Here is a 16,170-nt window from a genome sequence, read left to right as displayed (position 1 = left end):
CTAAGCAATAAAAAAAAAAAAAAAAATATTTATTATTTATTTATTTATATACCGTGTTTGAATTTGGAATACAACTAAACAAACAATAATAAAAATTACAAAGTATGATTTTTTTAACGGTTATTACGTTCGATCGCAGCGTTTAAAAGTAATTCTTAAAAGTTTTCTCAGCATCAATCATTGGACACTTTATTGCGTTGACAGTTACGTATTATTGTTACGTTAATTTAAAAAAGGTGTTATGAGTCAATCAAATCGTAACCACAAAACTCATTAATAATTTAATACTAATTTTAATCGAATGTGTCTTGTGTGTGTACTTTTATTTCCGCTGGCTACTTACGACCTTTTAGAAGGCAACCGTTCTTACGAAATAGCTAACAGCATCAGAGTTGAATAATGTTATCTTGAATTTTTGATTTCATTTTAGTAACCGGTTTAGGCAGGCGTCCTTCACAACGCCCACAGTCAAGAACCTTTAGCATCTTTTGTACCATTAAAAATGATACAATTACCTGGTGTTATCACTAATCGAAAATTGAGTATATGACTACGGAAAGACTACAGGTGATACGACGTATTTTGAGAACGCATGGGTAGATCAAGCGAAATCTCACTTCATTTTAGCGCGAAACCGTTCCGTTTTGAAGGGAGGAACAGTATTTTACAATACAGATGCATTACTGGACATGATTCAAGATGAATTGTTAAATTCACCTTATCTATATTCTGTTACCACTTAATAACAGACGAGCCCGTCTGCCAATCTACTGTGATGCCTTATTTAGAACACGTGCGTAATATAAAGGAGGTAGACGGCGTAACATACCTACTCATGAATATATAATACCTTTTTTCGGTTAATTTATTTCATTCATGAATTAGGTAAAGCTTTCGTCACTTCTCATTGTTTGAGTCTGCATTATTTGTGTTCTGAATAATATTCATGTATTCGAAGTGTGAACGTTGAAAACATCTGGCCCACGCATTGTCTCTTACATGGTGGCCAGATGCGTTGAAAATAACTCCAGCTAAATATTCTTAATATATACGATAAAATGTCACGTAATGAGTTCAAAGATATTTTAAGCATTAATACTGGAAAAGTTATGAAGTTTTTTATGGGATATCGTCACTGTACATATGTGCTATTTTTATTGTATCAGATGTATATTTGAGATTACTTTTTAGGAAGGAAGGATTACTGGTGTCCCGGAGGCCTTTCCATTTTCTTAGGACAGGTGGACAAACACTGGCTCAGCCAGGAGGGGTGGGATTTGCTAACAGCTGCCCAAAAGCCCTCAAAAGCAACTGCTTCGATACATCTATTGCCTGCAATTCACTGAAAAAATCGGGCGGGAAATTCAGTGGACTAATTGCCGTGGACATTGGTAGAATCACACATATAATCGTTAGAGAAAAATTCTTTAAAACTGATTTAATTGTAAAAAATCTGCTTTGATTTTTACTATTTTTGTATTAATTTTACAAGAAGCACTACTGCTTGAGATGCATGTAACTTAGTTCAAGCACAGATGGTTTTAATTTTTATGACTTTTTATATTTAAGTTTTAATTTAAAAAAAGAACATTATAAATCAATCAAAATGATTTCGCTAGATTCAGTGTACCAAGATTGGCTGTGATAAAATATCGAATGTCGAGCTAGTGTCGTGAGCCTGAGAATCGAATTGTTTTTTTTTTACTTGCATCAGCCGCGGTATCCGTGAGAAGTTAAAAACCATGCGTTTTTACACTTTATTCTTCACTTCGCTGGTAGCTGTTAATAACAGTAGCGAGTAGATAAGCACCATTGTTGATAGGCTTTTTTGGCAACAATAGCAGGCGTAACTGATTTGACACATCTTGAGTAATTTCAATGAACAAACACAGGCTACGACGAACACGGATATGTTATTACAAGATGTAAATATTTATATTTTCAATAGGCTTCGCTTTTAAATTACGCGAACAAAAAAGAAAACAAATCATGTATTAATTACGATTGATTTATTAAAAGCCTCAATATAAATTTACCTTAGATCATTGTGCGCTGCAGATGTTACTATCGGGCACACATTATCGTTAATAAACAGCAATATTGTCGTGTAATGAAAATTACAGCCGCAAAGATTGTAAATTTGCGTAATTACCGGTGATGAGACGCATTGGAAACGAGCATCCTGTCTGTTGATGCCGGTGAAGCTGCTACGCAAAAATAAAGTGTTCATTGGTTACTGGGGCCCATAGACATCTACAACGTAAATTCCGCCACCCTTGAGATATGAGTTATAAGATGTCGGTATTGTTACAACGACTGCCCCACCCTTTAAACCGAATCGCATTACTACTTCAGGGCAGAAAGAGGCGGTATGGTGGTACCTACCCATGCGGACTCACAAGACGTCCTACCACCAGTAATTACACAAATTATAATTTTGCGGGTTTGATTTTTATTACACGATGTAATTCCTTCGCAGTGGAAGTGAATTGTGAACATTTGTTAAGTACGTATTTCATTAGAAAAAATTGGTACTTGCCTGCGGGATTCGAACACCGACATAGTCGCATTGCTCGACACGAATGCACCGGACGTATTATCCTATAAGCCGAGACGACTTCATTTCCGTAGATTGTAAAATTGAAAATTAAAAATGTTCAGTTTATCTTCATTAATGGACGACAAAACGCTTACATATTTTTGTATTACGCTGTGTATATGTTTGCTTAACGACCAAGGCAAGACCTTTTCTCTATCTCTTTGAATTCATCGAGGCTGGCTTAGAAGTTTTTTCTTCAAATTAAATCTACTGCCACGGAAAGAGCTGCGCGTAGCATATACATATTTTTTAGTATTCTCAGCGTTTTGGAGGTGAAGACTCAGAGTGAGAAGTACGATGTGCTTTCGTGGTTTTATCATTATTTTTTTCTCTATTTATTTTTTGGTAGCCTAAGGGGCCATTCTAGATTCTCACGAACAGGTGGGTGAGCTCACGGGCTCAACCTGAGAGGATCTGCTTACCAAAGGCCATAGACAGTGCAATATGAATGCCGCCCGCCTTAATACAGATACGTCTAAGTCTCAGCTGGATTGTTCTTTTTTTCGTTACCTAATCACTGGTAGTCTTAGGAGCTATTCCAGCTGCTCCTGGACGGTTAGATAAGCTCATGGGCCCAACTTGAGAGAATTTGCTAACACTAGCCCTGAGAAGAGCAATGCTTCGCAGAATCTACCACTAGATCGGAATCGGAACAGAAGATCCGGAGAGAAAGTCAGCGCGTTTTTATCTTTGAATAGTTTTGATTCAATTTTTATTACAAAAGAACCTATGTTACACAAAAATAAAAATTCAAATTAATTAATTAAATCCTTGAATGAATACTGAGGTAATGCTACTTATTTGCTGACTGTTGATTAAGTTTGTTTGTTTGTTGTATAATCAACTACAATAAGCAATTTTGATCATTCAGTCATCTAAAATAAATAATATCAAACAATCGAATGATATAATAACATAAAATTCTAGTTTAGAAATTAATTATTTCTTTCAGCTATAACACATTTATGTATATCCAACAGTGATCGTGGCATTCACATTCTGATGTCTATGGGCCTTTGTGTGCATTCAACACTAGTTAGGCTGTGAGCACATACACGCCACTGCAGTTTAATAAATAAATAAAAAAACAATCGTAGCCGTAAAGTTATGAAATAGAACAATTTTTTTTAACATTTATATTTGTTTACCTGCAATATGAAATCGGTGTACGCAATACATGTACTTTGTAAATACAATGCAACCGTACATTATTCGCACCAACACAATGCCTGTGACATTGAGTGACGCCATATTACCACAGATAACATGTAAAAATACTACATAGAAGAAAGAACCTTCGGATGACATTAGAATTGCGTTTTAATTTAAAACAGACTGAAATAATATCTTTACTATTAGTATTATTTTCATATTTTTAACCAGAAACGAACATATCAAGCTGTCCTGCTCTCATGACACTGAAAGGGATGGGAAAATTTCGTTTTCAGAGCTTCGAAATTTGGAAATGGGTGTGCTGAGAATTTTAGATAATAATCTTCAACGCTTACGTGCTACCTACCAATCATGACATATGGCGCTAAAACTGGGACATTAACCGTAGGACTGGTCCGGAAGTTCAAAGTCGCTGAACGTTCTATGGAAAGCAGTATACTTGGAGTTTCTTTGAAGGATCCAATCAGAATTGAGGAAATTCGTCAAAGAACCAAAGTAGTCGACGTAGCTCTAAAGATTAGCAAACTGAAGTGGATATGGACGTATGTCGCAGAACCAATAGCCGTTGGGACAGATGCATTCAGGACTGGAGGCTACATACTGGTAAGCGCCACGTTGGGCATTCATCATTCTCGCTCACGACTCGGTCGTGCGCGGACGTGCTTTCCGATCCGTGGCCCGCTTGCGAGCTGCGTCTCTGAACTCACAGTTGTGCTCGACAGTGTAGTGACCGTGAATACATCGTGCGTACAATTCAGTAGTGCGGACGTGCCGATCCGTTGGTCGCTTGCGATCTGCGTATCGAGGTCCATTTTTGTGCGCTAAAGTTTTGTAACCGCGAACCCACCCTTACCAACTGCCTTTTTCAAGGCAAAACCAATCGCTACGTTCAGCTTCCTGTGGCACTCACAGGCTAGCGATTTCCTAACCCTTCCCAAAAACAACAGTCTTTTTCAAGACTAGACCCCCGCTCGCGATTCTGCCTGCTGTAGCACTATACAGCCCGAGCGGGTTCCTTTCCTTTTCCCCGCCGATTGCCGTTTTCACGGCATAGGCATTCCCCCCCCCTGCTCCTTGCTGTCCTGCAGCACAGGGGGGTTACAAATCCTATCCGGGGCCTCGCCTTTCGGCGAGTTCAACAAAAGTCCCGGGGCCGCCCCCCCCGGGCAAGAAGACCGAAGAATGGAGAAAGAAGACGTTAGTGATATTGTCGGGTTCCTCCGGGATAGGTACCCGTCAATTAGGGCCGAGTACCTAGAGTTTAGGGCCGCCCGTGGCAATCCCTCCCCCCCCGCGTCCGTCGCCGCGTATCTCAAACGTGCCTCGGAGGCACGCCGCGCGCCCCCCGCCGCCGCGTCAAGTTCGAGCGCACGTTCCCACGATGCGGCTCACGTAGCGCCTAACGCTACCCCCACCCCCGCGCCCGCGTCGTTTACGTCATCGCGCGCTTCATCCGTCGCGACCTCGATCGTTTCGAGTTCAGGCTCCGATACCGAATCGGAGATGGATTTCGAATCCGCGTCAAGCCCTCAGCCTGGAACTTCGGATGGGTTCCAAACCGTAACGCGCGGAAAAAAGCGTACTCGCGCCGTGGAGTCCCGGAGCTCCACGACGAAGCAAACTAAATCCGCGACCGCCTCCCGCCCGCAGGTAGTCGTGACACCGGAGTCGGACTCCGCTCGCCGCGTAACCCCGCCGCCGCGTCCCAAGCCCGCGCCCGCTCCCAAAGTAGCTGCCCCGCCCCCGCTGATACTTCAAGAGAAGACAGCGTGGAATCGCGTGTCCCAGGCCCTTCAGGCAAATAAAATTAATTACACCCATGCGCGTAACGTCGCGCATGGGATTCAGATTAAGGTCGCAACGCCGGGCGACCATAGGGCCCTCTCAGCATACCTCCGAAAGGAGAACATAGGTTTCCACACCTATGCTCTTCAGGAGGACCGCGAGCTCCGCGTAGTAGTACGCGGAGTCCCCAAGGAGTTGGACATAGACTATGTTAAGGAGGATCTGACCGCTCAGGCCCTCCCGATAGTTAGTGTGCACCGGATGCACAGCGGGCGGGGCAAACAGCCCTATAATATGATACTCGTGGCGTTAGAACCCACCCTGGAGGCCAAAAAGAAGATCGCATGTCTCACGACAATTTGCGGCCTATCCGGGATCTCGATCGAAGCCCCCCATAAGCGTGGCACTCCCGGGCAGTGCTACCGATGTCAGCTTTACGGCCACTCGGCTCGTAATTGCCACGCGCGCCCCCGCTGCGTAAAGTGCCTCGGCGACCACGCCACACTAGATTGCTCGCGTGTTAGGGAAACCGCGACCGAACCTCCAAGCTGTGTCCTATGCCTTAAGCAAGGGCACCCCGCGAACTACCGTGGATGTCCTAGGGCTCCGCGAAAACGTCCGACCCACCCAGCCCCCCGAACCGTCGGCCCAAAGACTTCGGCGCCTTCAGTGCCGAAACCCGCCTTCGTGCCGGCTGCAGTTCCCACGGTGTCGGCGTGGAAAAAACCGCTGCCGTATACGAAGGCGGGAACGGAAACCGCAACCCCGCCCCCGCTCGTGACACGCCCCGCGCCCCAGCCCCTGCTCGCACCTCGCCCCGCGCCCGCGTTCCGTCCCCCGCAACCCTCTGCCGCCAACGACTTCGCGCTCGTGCGTGACTTCGTCACCGCGGTCAACTTCGACCGTCTGCGATCGTTCGCTGACGCTATCCGTAGGTCGGTAACCCCCGAACAGCGGCTCGCGGCCGCTTTCGATCACATGGACGTTTACGAGTCCGTGTCGCGTACGTTATAAAATCTTTACCGGTAACCAATGGCGCAAAAAGGTAGAGAAAAACCGTATTCCCTTACGTTAGCATTCTACAATGCTAACGGACTCGCGCGGCAACGCGATCAAATTTTCGAATTCCTCCGCGATAATCTTGTAGATATTCTATTAGTACAGGAAACCTGTCTGAAGCCCTCACGTCGCGACCCGAAAGTCGCGAATTACGTCATGGTTAGGAATGACAGACTCACCGCCTCCAAAGGCGGGACTGCCATTTACTATAGGCGGGCCCTGCACGTTGTCCCTCTCGATACTCCCTCGCTCTCACATATCGAGGCGTCAGTGTGCCGTATCTCGCTGACGGGACACCAGCCGATCGTCATCGCATCCGTTTATCTCCCCCCGGACAAGCCCCTTCTGAGCAGTGACATCGAGTCACTGTTCGGCATGGGAGACTCCGTCATCCTGGCAGGCGATTTAAATTGCCACCACACTAGGTGGAACTGCCATCGTACTAACGTTAACGGTAGGCGTCTCGACGCGTTTATAGACGACCTCACCTTTGAAATAGTCGGTCCCCCAACTCCAACATGTTATCCGTATAACATCGCGCTCCGTCCGAGCACTATAGACCTGGCATTGCTTAGGAACGTAACTCTGCGCTTGCGTTCCATCGAAGCAATGTCAGAGCTTGACTTAGACCACCGACCTGTCGTTATGCAGCTCGGTCGCCCCCACAACCCAGTCACTGTTACGAGGACCATGGTGGATTGGAATAAGCTGGGCACGTGCCTAGCCGACACCGCTCCGCCAACCCTCCCTTACGGCCCGGATTCGAATCTATCCCCCGAGGACACCGTCGAATCCATAAACATCATTACCGATCACATATCTTCCGCGATCATTAGATCTTCTAAAGAAGTCGATGTGGAGGACAGCTTCCACCGCATCAGACTGTCCCCCGATCTTAGGAATCTCTTAAGAGTTAGGAACGCGGCAATCCGGGCCTACGATCGTCTTCCCACGCATTCAAACCGGATTCGGATGCGTCGTCTACAACGCGAAGTCCACTCCCGCTTAAGCGACGCGCGTAACGATAATTGGCATAGTTATTTAGAACAACTCGCGCCCTCCCACCAAGCATACTGGCGACTAGCTAGGACTCTCAAATCCGAAACTACCGCTACTATGCCTCCCCTCGTACGCCCTTCAGGCCAACCACCGGCATTCGATGACGATGACAAGGCTGAGCTGCTGGCCGATGCACTGCAAGAGCAGTGCACCACCAGCACTCAACACGCGGCCCCCGAACACACCGAGTTAGTCGACAGGGAGGTCGAGCGCAGAGCTTCCCTGCCGCCCTCGGACGCGTTACCCCCCATTACCACTGACGAAGTTAGAGACGCGATCCACAACCTACAACCTAGGAAGGCACCCGGCTCCGACGGCATCCACAACCGCGCGCTTAAACTCTTGCCAGTCCAACTGATAGCAATGTTGGCTACAATTTTAAATGCCGCTATGACGCACTGCATCTTTCCCGCGGTGTGGAAAGAAGCGGACGTTATCGGTATACATAAGCCGGGCAAACCGACAAACGAAACTTCTAGTTACCGTCCGATTAGTCTCCTCTCGACGATAGGAAAAATTTACGAACGGCTCCTTAGGAAACGCCTCTGGGATTTTGTTACCGCGAACAAAATTCTCATAGACGAACAGTTCGGATTCCGCTCAAAACACTCGTGCGTACAACAAGTGCACCGCCTCACGGAGCACATTCTGATAGGACTAAATAGGCGAAAACAAATCCCGACCGGCGCCCTCTTCTTCGACATCGCGAAGGCGTTCGACAAAGTCTGGCACAACGGTTTAATTTATAAACTGTACAACATGGGAGTGCCAGACAGACTCGTGCTCATCATACGAGACTTCTTGTCGAACCGTTCGTTTCGATATCGAGTAGAGGGAACTCGTTCTCGTCCCCGTCAACTGACCGCCGGAGTCCCGCAAGGCTCCGCGCTCTCCCCGTTATTATTTAGTTTGTATATCAATGATATACCCCGGTCTCCGGAGACCCATCTAGCGCTCTTCGCCGATGACACGGCTATCTACTACTCGTGTAGGAAGATGTCGCTGCTTCATCGGCGACTCCAGATCGCAGTAGCCACCATGGGACAGTGGTTCCGGAAGTGGCGAATAGACATCAACCCCACGAAAAGCGCAGCGGTGCTCTTCAAAAGGGGTCGCCCTCCGAACATCACTTCGAGCATCCCACTCCGTAGTAGGCGCGCAAACACCTCCGCCGTTAGTCCCATCACTCTCTTTGGCCAGCCCATTCCGTGGGTCTCGAAGGTCAAATATCTAGGCGTCACCCTCGACAGAGGGATGACATTCCGTCCCCATATAAAAACGGTACGCGACCGCGCCGCGTTTATTCTAGGACGACTCTATCCAATGCTTTGTAGTCGAAGCAAACTGTCCCTCCGTAATAAGGTAACTCTCTACAAAACTTGTATACGCCCCGTCATGACGTATGCAAGCGTAGTGTTCGCTCACGCAGCCCGCACCAACTTGAAATCCCTTCAGGTTATTCAATCACGATTCTGCAGGATAGCCGTCGGAGCGCCTTGGTTCCTTAGGAATGTGGATCTCCACGACGACCTGGAGCTCGACTCCCTTAGTAAGTATCTACAGTCGGCATCGCTGCGCCATTTTGAGAAGGCGGCACGACATGAGAACCCTCTCATCGTAGCCGCTGGAAATTACATACCCGACCCAGTAGACCGAATGGTAAACCGTCGACGTCGCCCAAAGCACGTCATTACGGATCCTCCTGATCCATTAACGGTGCTTTTAGGCACCACAAGCACCGGTCACCGTCCTCGTCGAACCCGTCGCTTGCGACGAAGGGTTCGACGAGCGAACTAACCCATAGACACAGCCCACTGAGTTTCTCGCCGGATCTTCTCAGTGGGTCGCGTTTCCGATCCGGTGGTAAATTCTGCGAAGCACTGCTCTTGCTAGGGTCAGTGTTAGCAACTCTCCGGTTGAGCCCCGCGAGCTCACCTACTAACGTTAGGGCGAAGCTGAAATAGCCTCTCAAGGCTATCAGCATAGGTAGAAAAAAAAAAAAAAAAAAAAAAAAAAAAAGTTGGGCATTCCTTTGCCCGGTAGACCGATGACTTGTGATGATATGCGGCTGACTATGGGAGAGACCTACATCCAGTGGGGAGATACAGACTGATGATGATGATGATGAGAGACATTCAAAGTTGAAATTTTCACAAGTTTTGCATAAAAATTCGAAATGGTAATTAAGATTGCGACTGGTTCCATTAAGTCATCAATCTTACAAAATCTATCAAGCGTACTATTAAAAACCGACCTATTCACAATCGCACGGATATCTACAATAGCGAAGGAAGCCGAAACCTACATTATCTGCTAGTTCTTAACTTAAAGTTGTCTAACTATATAAAATGTACTGTACAATATAAAAGTTACTTTTATACTTTAATTATCCGCACAGGTTAACATGAAAGATCTGCCATTAAGCCCTATTGCATTCTGGTTTAATTAAACCGGATACTTCCATATAAATTTACTACCAGATAATCGAAACAGCCCCATATATAATTAGCAGCATTTATATGTTATTAAACAACTATACTCTGTTCCAATTACGAAGTCCCTTTTGACACTTCTTTCTACTTTCCCGTAATTTGATATAATAATCATTTTTTGTTCATGACCGAAAACATCATTTAAAAAATACTCAATCAATCTAAATCATTATACAATTAATTCATACACACAATAACATCTGTCTCATGGGACTTCGTAATTGGAACAGAGTATAACGGTCAGTTGTTTTTTTTTTATAAGATATTCGACATATTCGAATGTTTTTTTAATGAAAAAATTGGTAGATAATAGCGATAAGTTTAACTAACCTATGTGACGAAACAATGCGTCTTGGCAATTTTTTTTATTAAGATATGACGCGTCACCAATAATAAAATTTAGGCGTTCCATTTCATTATTCAGGTCTTTCTATCTCTCGGTACATTTTATCAGCCAAAATTTGTTAGAAGAAGCAAGCGGTAATTTTTTTATTTTTTTATTGCTTAGATGGATGTACGAGCTCACAGCCCACTTGATGTTAAGTGGTTACTGGAGCCCATAGACATCTACAACGTAAATGCGCCACCCACCTCGAAATATAAGTTCTACGGTCTCAGTATAGTTACAACGGCTGCCCCGCCCTTCGAACCGAAACGCATTACTGCTTCACGGCGGAAATAGGCGAGGTGGTGGTACCTACCCGTGCGGACTCCCAAGAGGTCCTACCACCAGTAAAAATTCACAATTTAATACTAGACAGGCACAACAGTGTGTACGTTTAATCATTCAAATGCATTTCTAACAGTGAACATCCGTGTGAACGCGCCTCTTGTTACGTAAACATCAAATCTGAAAAACCTATAGACTGATATCATTAAATCAAGAGAACATCTAAACAAAATATGATTAATAGCACTTAAAATTATTTACTCATGCAATTTCTGACACTCTCCTAAATTCCTTATCTAACATTTATATCACGTTCCCACAACGACCCTGTAAGGAAAACGTTAAAACAAATTTACCTTTTCAAAAGATTAGCCATAATTGACGATGGTTACACTGAATCTAAGGTTAATCAAACATAATTATTTTGCGAAATTAACAAAAAAAAAATCGCTCGCGAACAAAGCGGTCTGCGTCCGAACTAACAAGTTTTTATCTGCAAGTGTTTTATCGTGACAGATCGGAGTTTTCTCAACGTTATCATATCTGTAATCTAAGGACAACACGTCAATCAAACAGACGTCGTAGCTATCTCGTTCGAGGCGGCGATAATGAAACTCGCTTTGCAGCATCACGTGGAAAATGTATTTAATGTACCAATATGTAGATAATTTATTTCTTGTAAGCGATACACTAGTATGGGTAACCTCTTGGCTGTGCTCCTACTATACCTGATCGATGTCATTTATTTAGCTAAAGAGTTCATAAAGAATTGTATAGACATAGTAGATCATTAAATCATGAAAATATCACAACGTCGTTACGTTTTTTATGCTAAAGGACCTGGTATCAGCTGCTGATAGAGACTTCGGTTTTTCATTCTTGCTGTTTTGAATATTCATAATGAAGGTTCATAACAAGTGAAATAGTAATAAATATTTGCAAATTATGCGAATTTTAGTAGCGAAAGTATTTGAATTTAATTTTGCAAATTATTATTGGAACGAATTTCCTTATGGGACGATGCGGAGGGGTACCCTAATCGGGAAAAAACGTCCGTAACGTAAGATTTTTATTATTTATGTATAGTCATAGTATGATGGCTATACAGTGTCTAATTTATAGTCTACATGATGACGGTTATTATTATTATTCATATAAATAGCTGTTTCTTTGTATATTATTATTATATATTTTTTATAAATCATTGTGAATAAAATAAAGTTGATAACTTTGTAAAGCAGTTTTTTTTTCAATAAAAAAACATAATAAAAAATGTATACCCGAATAATTATTTTCTTTATACCTCGAGTAGAACTTAAAATTAATATTTTTATAATAAGGAACTTCGTTCCTATCTGATGGCACACGACACCCCGCAACTTTTTTTTTATTGCCCTTGTAGGCAGACGAGCATGAGGCCCACCTGATGGTGAGTGGATACCGTCACTCATGGACGTCAGCAATGCCAGAGACACCGCCAAGTCGCTGCCTAAGGTTCAATAGATTCAAAGGCCAGATGGTACATGGCAAAAAATTTTAAACTACACTATTTACTGAAAATCACTGTAATAGACAATACTTACACATCGAAAACATAATTAAATCACAATAATATTTACGGACACAAACAATTTGTATACATACACCTTAATTCTAATACCACCATTGTAAGTCATTAATCATGGCAGAAATTATTTAATCCTTATTTTATTTGCGTTAAAAAGGACGTACTTATTAAAATGACCTTTACAAGTGTCAAGTGATTAACAATTATTTGCAGTAAATAGTAAAATAATCCATATTTATACACTACTAGCGACCCGCCCTCGCTTCGCTTCGGAAACATTAAAACACACATGAAACAAAAAAAAAAAAAAAAAATAAAAATAAAAAAAAGTAGCCTATGTTCATCAGGGACAATGTCGGCTTCTAATGGAAAAATAATTTTTCAAATCGGTCCAGTAGTTTCGGAGCCTATTCGAAACAAACAAACAAACAAATCTTTCCTCTTTATAATATTAGTATAGACATGTCACAATTTATTATCAGAACGCAAATTCATTCTAAGAAACTTCAAGAAAGTATAATAAAATATGCCAACAAACTTTATCGAATAGGTACTAGTTGTTTACGGTTGAATAGCAAGCAGCATTGCACGAATCTGGCTTCCCTAATAATGGACTGTACACGTCACAAGGTAAATGTGTAATAAAACGTATAAATTTTGTATACAATACAATATAATAAATACACTTCAATTATGTTTTTTTTTTATTGCTTAGATGGGTGGACGAGCTCACAGCCCACCTGGTGTTAAGTGGTTACTGGAGCCTATAGACATCCACAACGTAAATGCGCCACCCACCCACCCGCACGGACTCACAAGAGGTCCTACCACCAGTAATCCACTGTGTGTATTAGCGATATAAGTGATGAAGAAGGGAATAGAAAATATTTGGGAACACGTTTTTTTTTCAACGAGTGTGGAAGTACTTATTAATACTGTCGCCCACATTGGACGGCGTTGGACGCACATTACGCAAGTTCATTTACAAAATCAACATTCGTATTGGAAACTTTTTTCTGTTTCGATCTTTATCTACCGAGAAACAAATAGTTAAAGTAGGTGGGCAAATCGTGCGTTCGAATTGTTATTATTATCATTTATGTAACCGTCGTTTGTATTTGTTCGTGTTCATACTATGTTTTTTTTTACGTTTTCCGGCCAAAATTCGTCCTAAAAGTCTATAAGAAGTATATAGAAACAAGAATACTCTTATAGATAAAGTTTTAGTTAATAATTCTCTAATTTCATAAAGCAATTTTAATTAACCAGGTATAAATACAAAAATAAATTACGAATAATTTTGTTAATAAACGATTCATGTAAATATGTCGAAAAGAAAAAAAAACATTTTATTTTTCATTAATAATAGATCAAGACGTTTTATGAGCTAGCACGAGCAGATATAACACATGTATCTCTTCCATGAAGCAACCATGTATTCCACTTTAAAGGTGAAATATAACGTGAACTTCATTTCTCAATGCATGTGGGCATTTCGTACACTGGATGCAGTAATAATGTAACACCAGATAAACTCACTCGTCTGCCCATCTGCCAGAATAAAAATAGAGAAATCTGTATTTAAGCCTTCAGTACAATTAGCGGATTCCGGTACACGTTTTGGCATACAACGCACTCAATGTAGAAAAAATTAACGGACTAAATAATTGTTTTAATTGTATGTAATGAAACGGGTTCAGCTAGTGTTATTTTAACACTAGGTAATATTACAATTACCTTACGACTATGTTACAAAATTTGCACTAAAATAGCCGTATGCGATTGAGAATTCGATCGCATGCCATAAGGCAGGTGGCGAAACTTTCATTGTCACTTTTATAGACTTCGGAAGTCGGTTGAGATTGGTAATAGCAAAAATATATTAATAGTAAAAGTACCGCATAATTCCTAGTATTGTTTTGAGTGTGTTGCGTGGGAAAGAAATACAACATTCACCTAATCATCCTCATACATACGCAATTTCAAAAAAAATGAAACACGTTAACAATGATAATAAGAAATTATTTTAATAATTCATTTTGTAGGTAGTTTTGCCTTTTAAAACATTGAAAAATGCTTACAAAGCATTCGCAGATGGAGTGAAGGAGAAACAACAGTGTATTTCTATTTTCATAGAATTGAAATAGACATGATAATGAAACCCACACGTTCTAATTGAACACCAGCAAATTCTACTTTTAATCGTTAATAACATTTGAAGGTTAATACAAAAATTAAATTACAAAGTAATTAAATTCTTGGTTACCTACTTTAGTATTAGTTACTCATTGACCTTAACCGCCATCAAAAACTATATACGACAGCAAAAAAACTTGTACAATATCAGTCATATTGTCGTGCCAGTAATATCATACCATACCGTACCCCATACTAAGTGATAATAATTTAGGTATATCAAAAGTTTACCTCCAAAATAGTTTATTAAAAATATTAACGAATTATTGTTTTAAATGAAATTATCTGAATCTTGAATAAGTTTTATCTTTAAACGGTTCCAAATATAAATTTTACTCTGTCAGAAAAGTACGTTTTTTCCCCTCAGTAATTTGTAATAACAATTTTACGTCATCGTTTTAATTATTCATTCCTGTCATTCATGCGGTGACATTATTCAGTTAAAGTTTTAGTTTTGAGTCTCAAAATGCCATACCTATAATTTCCATTTAATGAACAGCCTTTAAAGCCTTTTTATATCGTTTAAAAAAAACTACTGATCAGAATAGTGTTTCTCTCTGATCGGAAAAATAAGTATGTCTATTACTTGAAAACTAATGGTTCGTCACAAATTTTCCATCAACGAAATACACGTAATACTGTCAACAAAATAAACATTTCGCTCTTCGCCGGCGAAACAAACTAAACACTCACCGAAAACAGAGCAGCCGTAATCAGAGGCAAGGTCCAACTTCAAAATCACTCACTAATAAGTTCACAAAAGGCCGGGAGTTGAAATTTTTATTGCTAATTTCACTTAGTTTTTCTCGTTGAGAAAAGTAATGAATTATCGCTGCGGCTAACGAGCGAGCTGCTGATACGTGGCCGACGTCGAACGAAGCCGGACTGCGACTGAGGATGAGGATTGTCATGGAGTGACGGTCCGCCCGCCAGTCTCGCCGTTGCGTTGGTCTCTCGAGTCTGTTAAATTCAGCGGCGCGAGACTATTCCAGTGCTTGCGGCCTGACCGATTTGATTCGCTCGCCATCTTTGTGAAAAATAGATGTCACTTATGATTTACCGTTTGTTGCATAACACTGTCCTAATTTTTTTATTTTATTTATTTATTGCTTATATGGGTGGACGAGCTCACAGCTCACCTGGTGCTAAGTGGTTACTGAAGCCCATGGACATCTACAACGTAAATGCGCCACCCACCTTCAGATATAAGTTCTAAGATCTCAGTATAGCTACAACGGCTGCCCTACCCTTCAAACCGAAACGCATTACTGCTTCACGGCAGAAATAGGTAGGGCAGTGGAATCTACCCGCGCGGACTCACAAGAGGTTCTACCACCAGTAATTACGTAAAGTATAATTTTGCGGGTTTCACTTTTATTACACGATGTTATTGCTTCACCGTGGAAGTCAATCATGAACATTTGTTGAGTACGTAATTCATTAGAAAAATTGGTGCCCGCCTGGGATTCGAACACAGGTGCATCGCTCAACACGAATGCACCTGTATATATATCTCTTAGGCCACGACGACTTCAATTTAAATTACTTAAAAGACACCCAAAAAGGTCGG

The 16,170-nt window shown here is 42.0% G+C and overlaps 1 protein-coding gene across 2 annotated transcripts in view; it reads right to left on the bottom strand.

Moving 5' to 3' along the window:
• Nucleotides 1–15,496, bottom strand: part of Nost (Nostrin) — a 79,733-nt gene extending 64,237 nt beyond the window's left edge. Inside the window, exon 1 of one of the 2 annotated variants that reach the window (XM_089732930.1) lies at nt 15,294–15,496. Coding sequence is in view for 1 of the 2 variants with exons in the window: in XM_089732893.1 (XP_089589019.1) it covers nt 11,194–11,213 (20 nt within the window). In the remaining variant the exon portion in view is untranslated. Of the gene's footprint in view, nt 1–11,193; nt 11,289–15,293 lie in introns of those variants that run through there. The other variant, XM_089732893.1, reaches the window with a different exon arrangement.
• Nucleotides 15,497–16,170: the final 674 nt, after the last annotated feature.

The sequence above is a fragment of the Bombyx mandarina genome, chromosome 01 (genome assembly GCF_030267445.1).
Source record: "Bombyx mandarina strain Sakado chromosome 01, ASM3026744v2".
Classification (NCBI taxonomy): Eukaryota; Metazoa; Arthropoda; class Insecta; order Lepidoptera; family Bombycidae; genus Bombyx; species Bombyx mandarina.
This window is presented reverse-complemented; position numbering and strand designations above follow the sequence as displayed.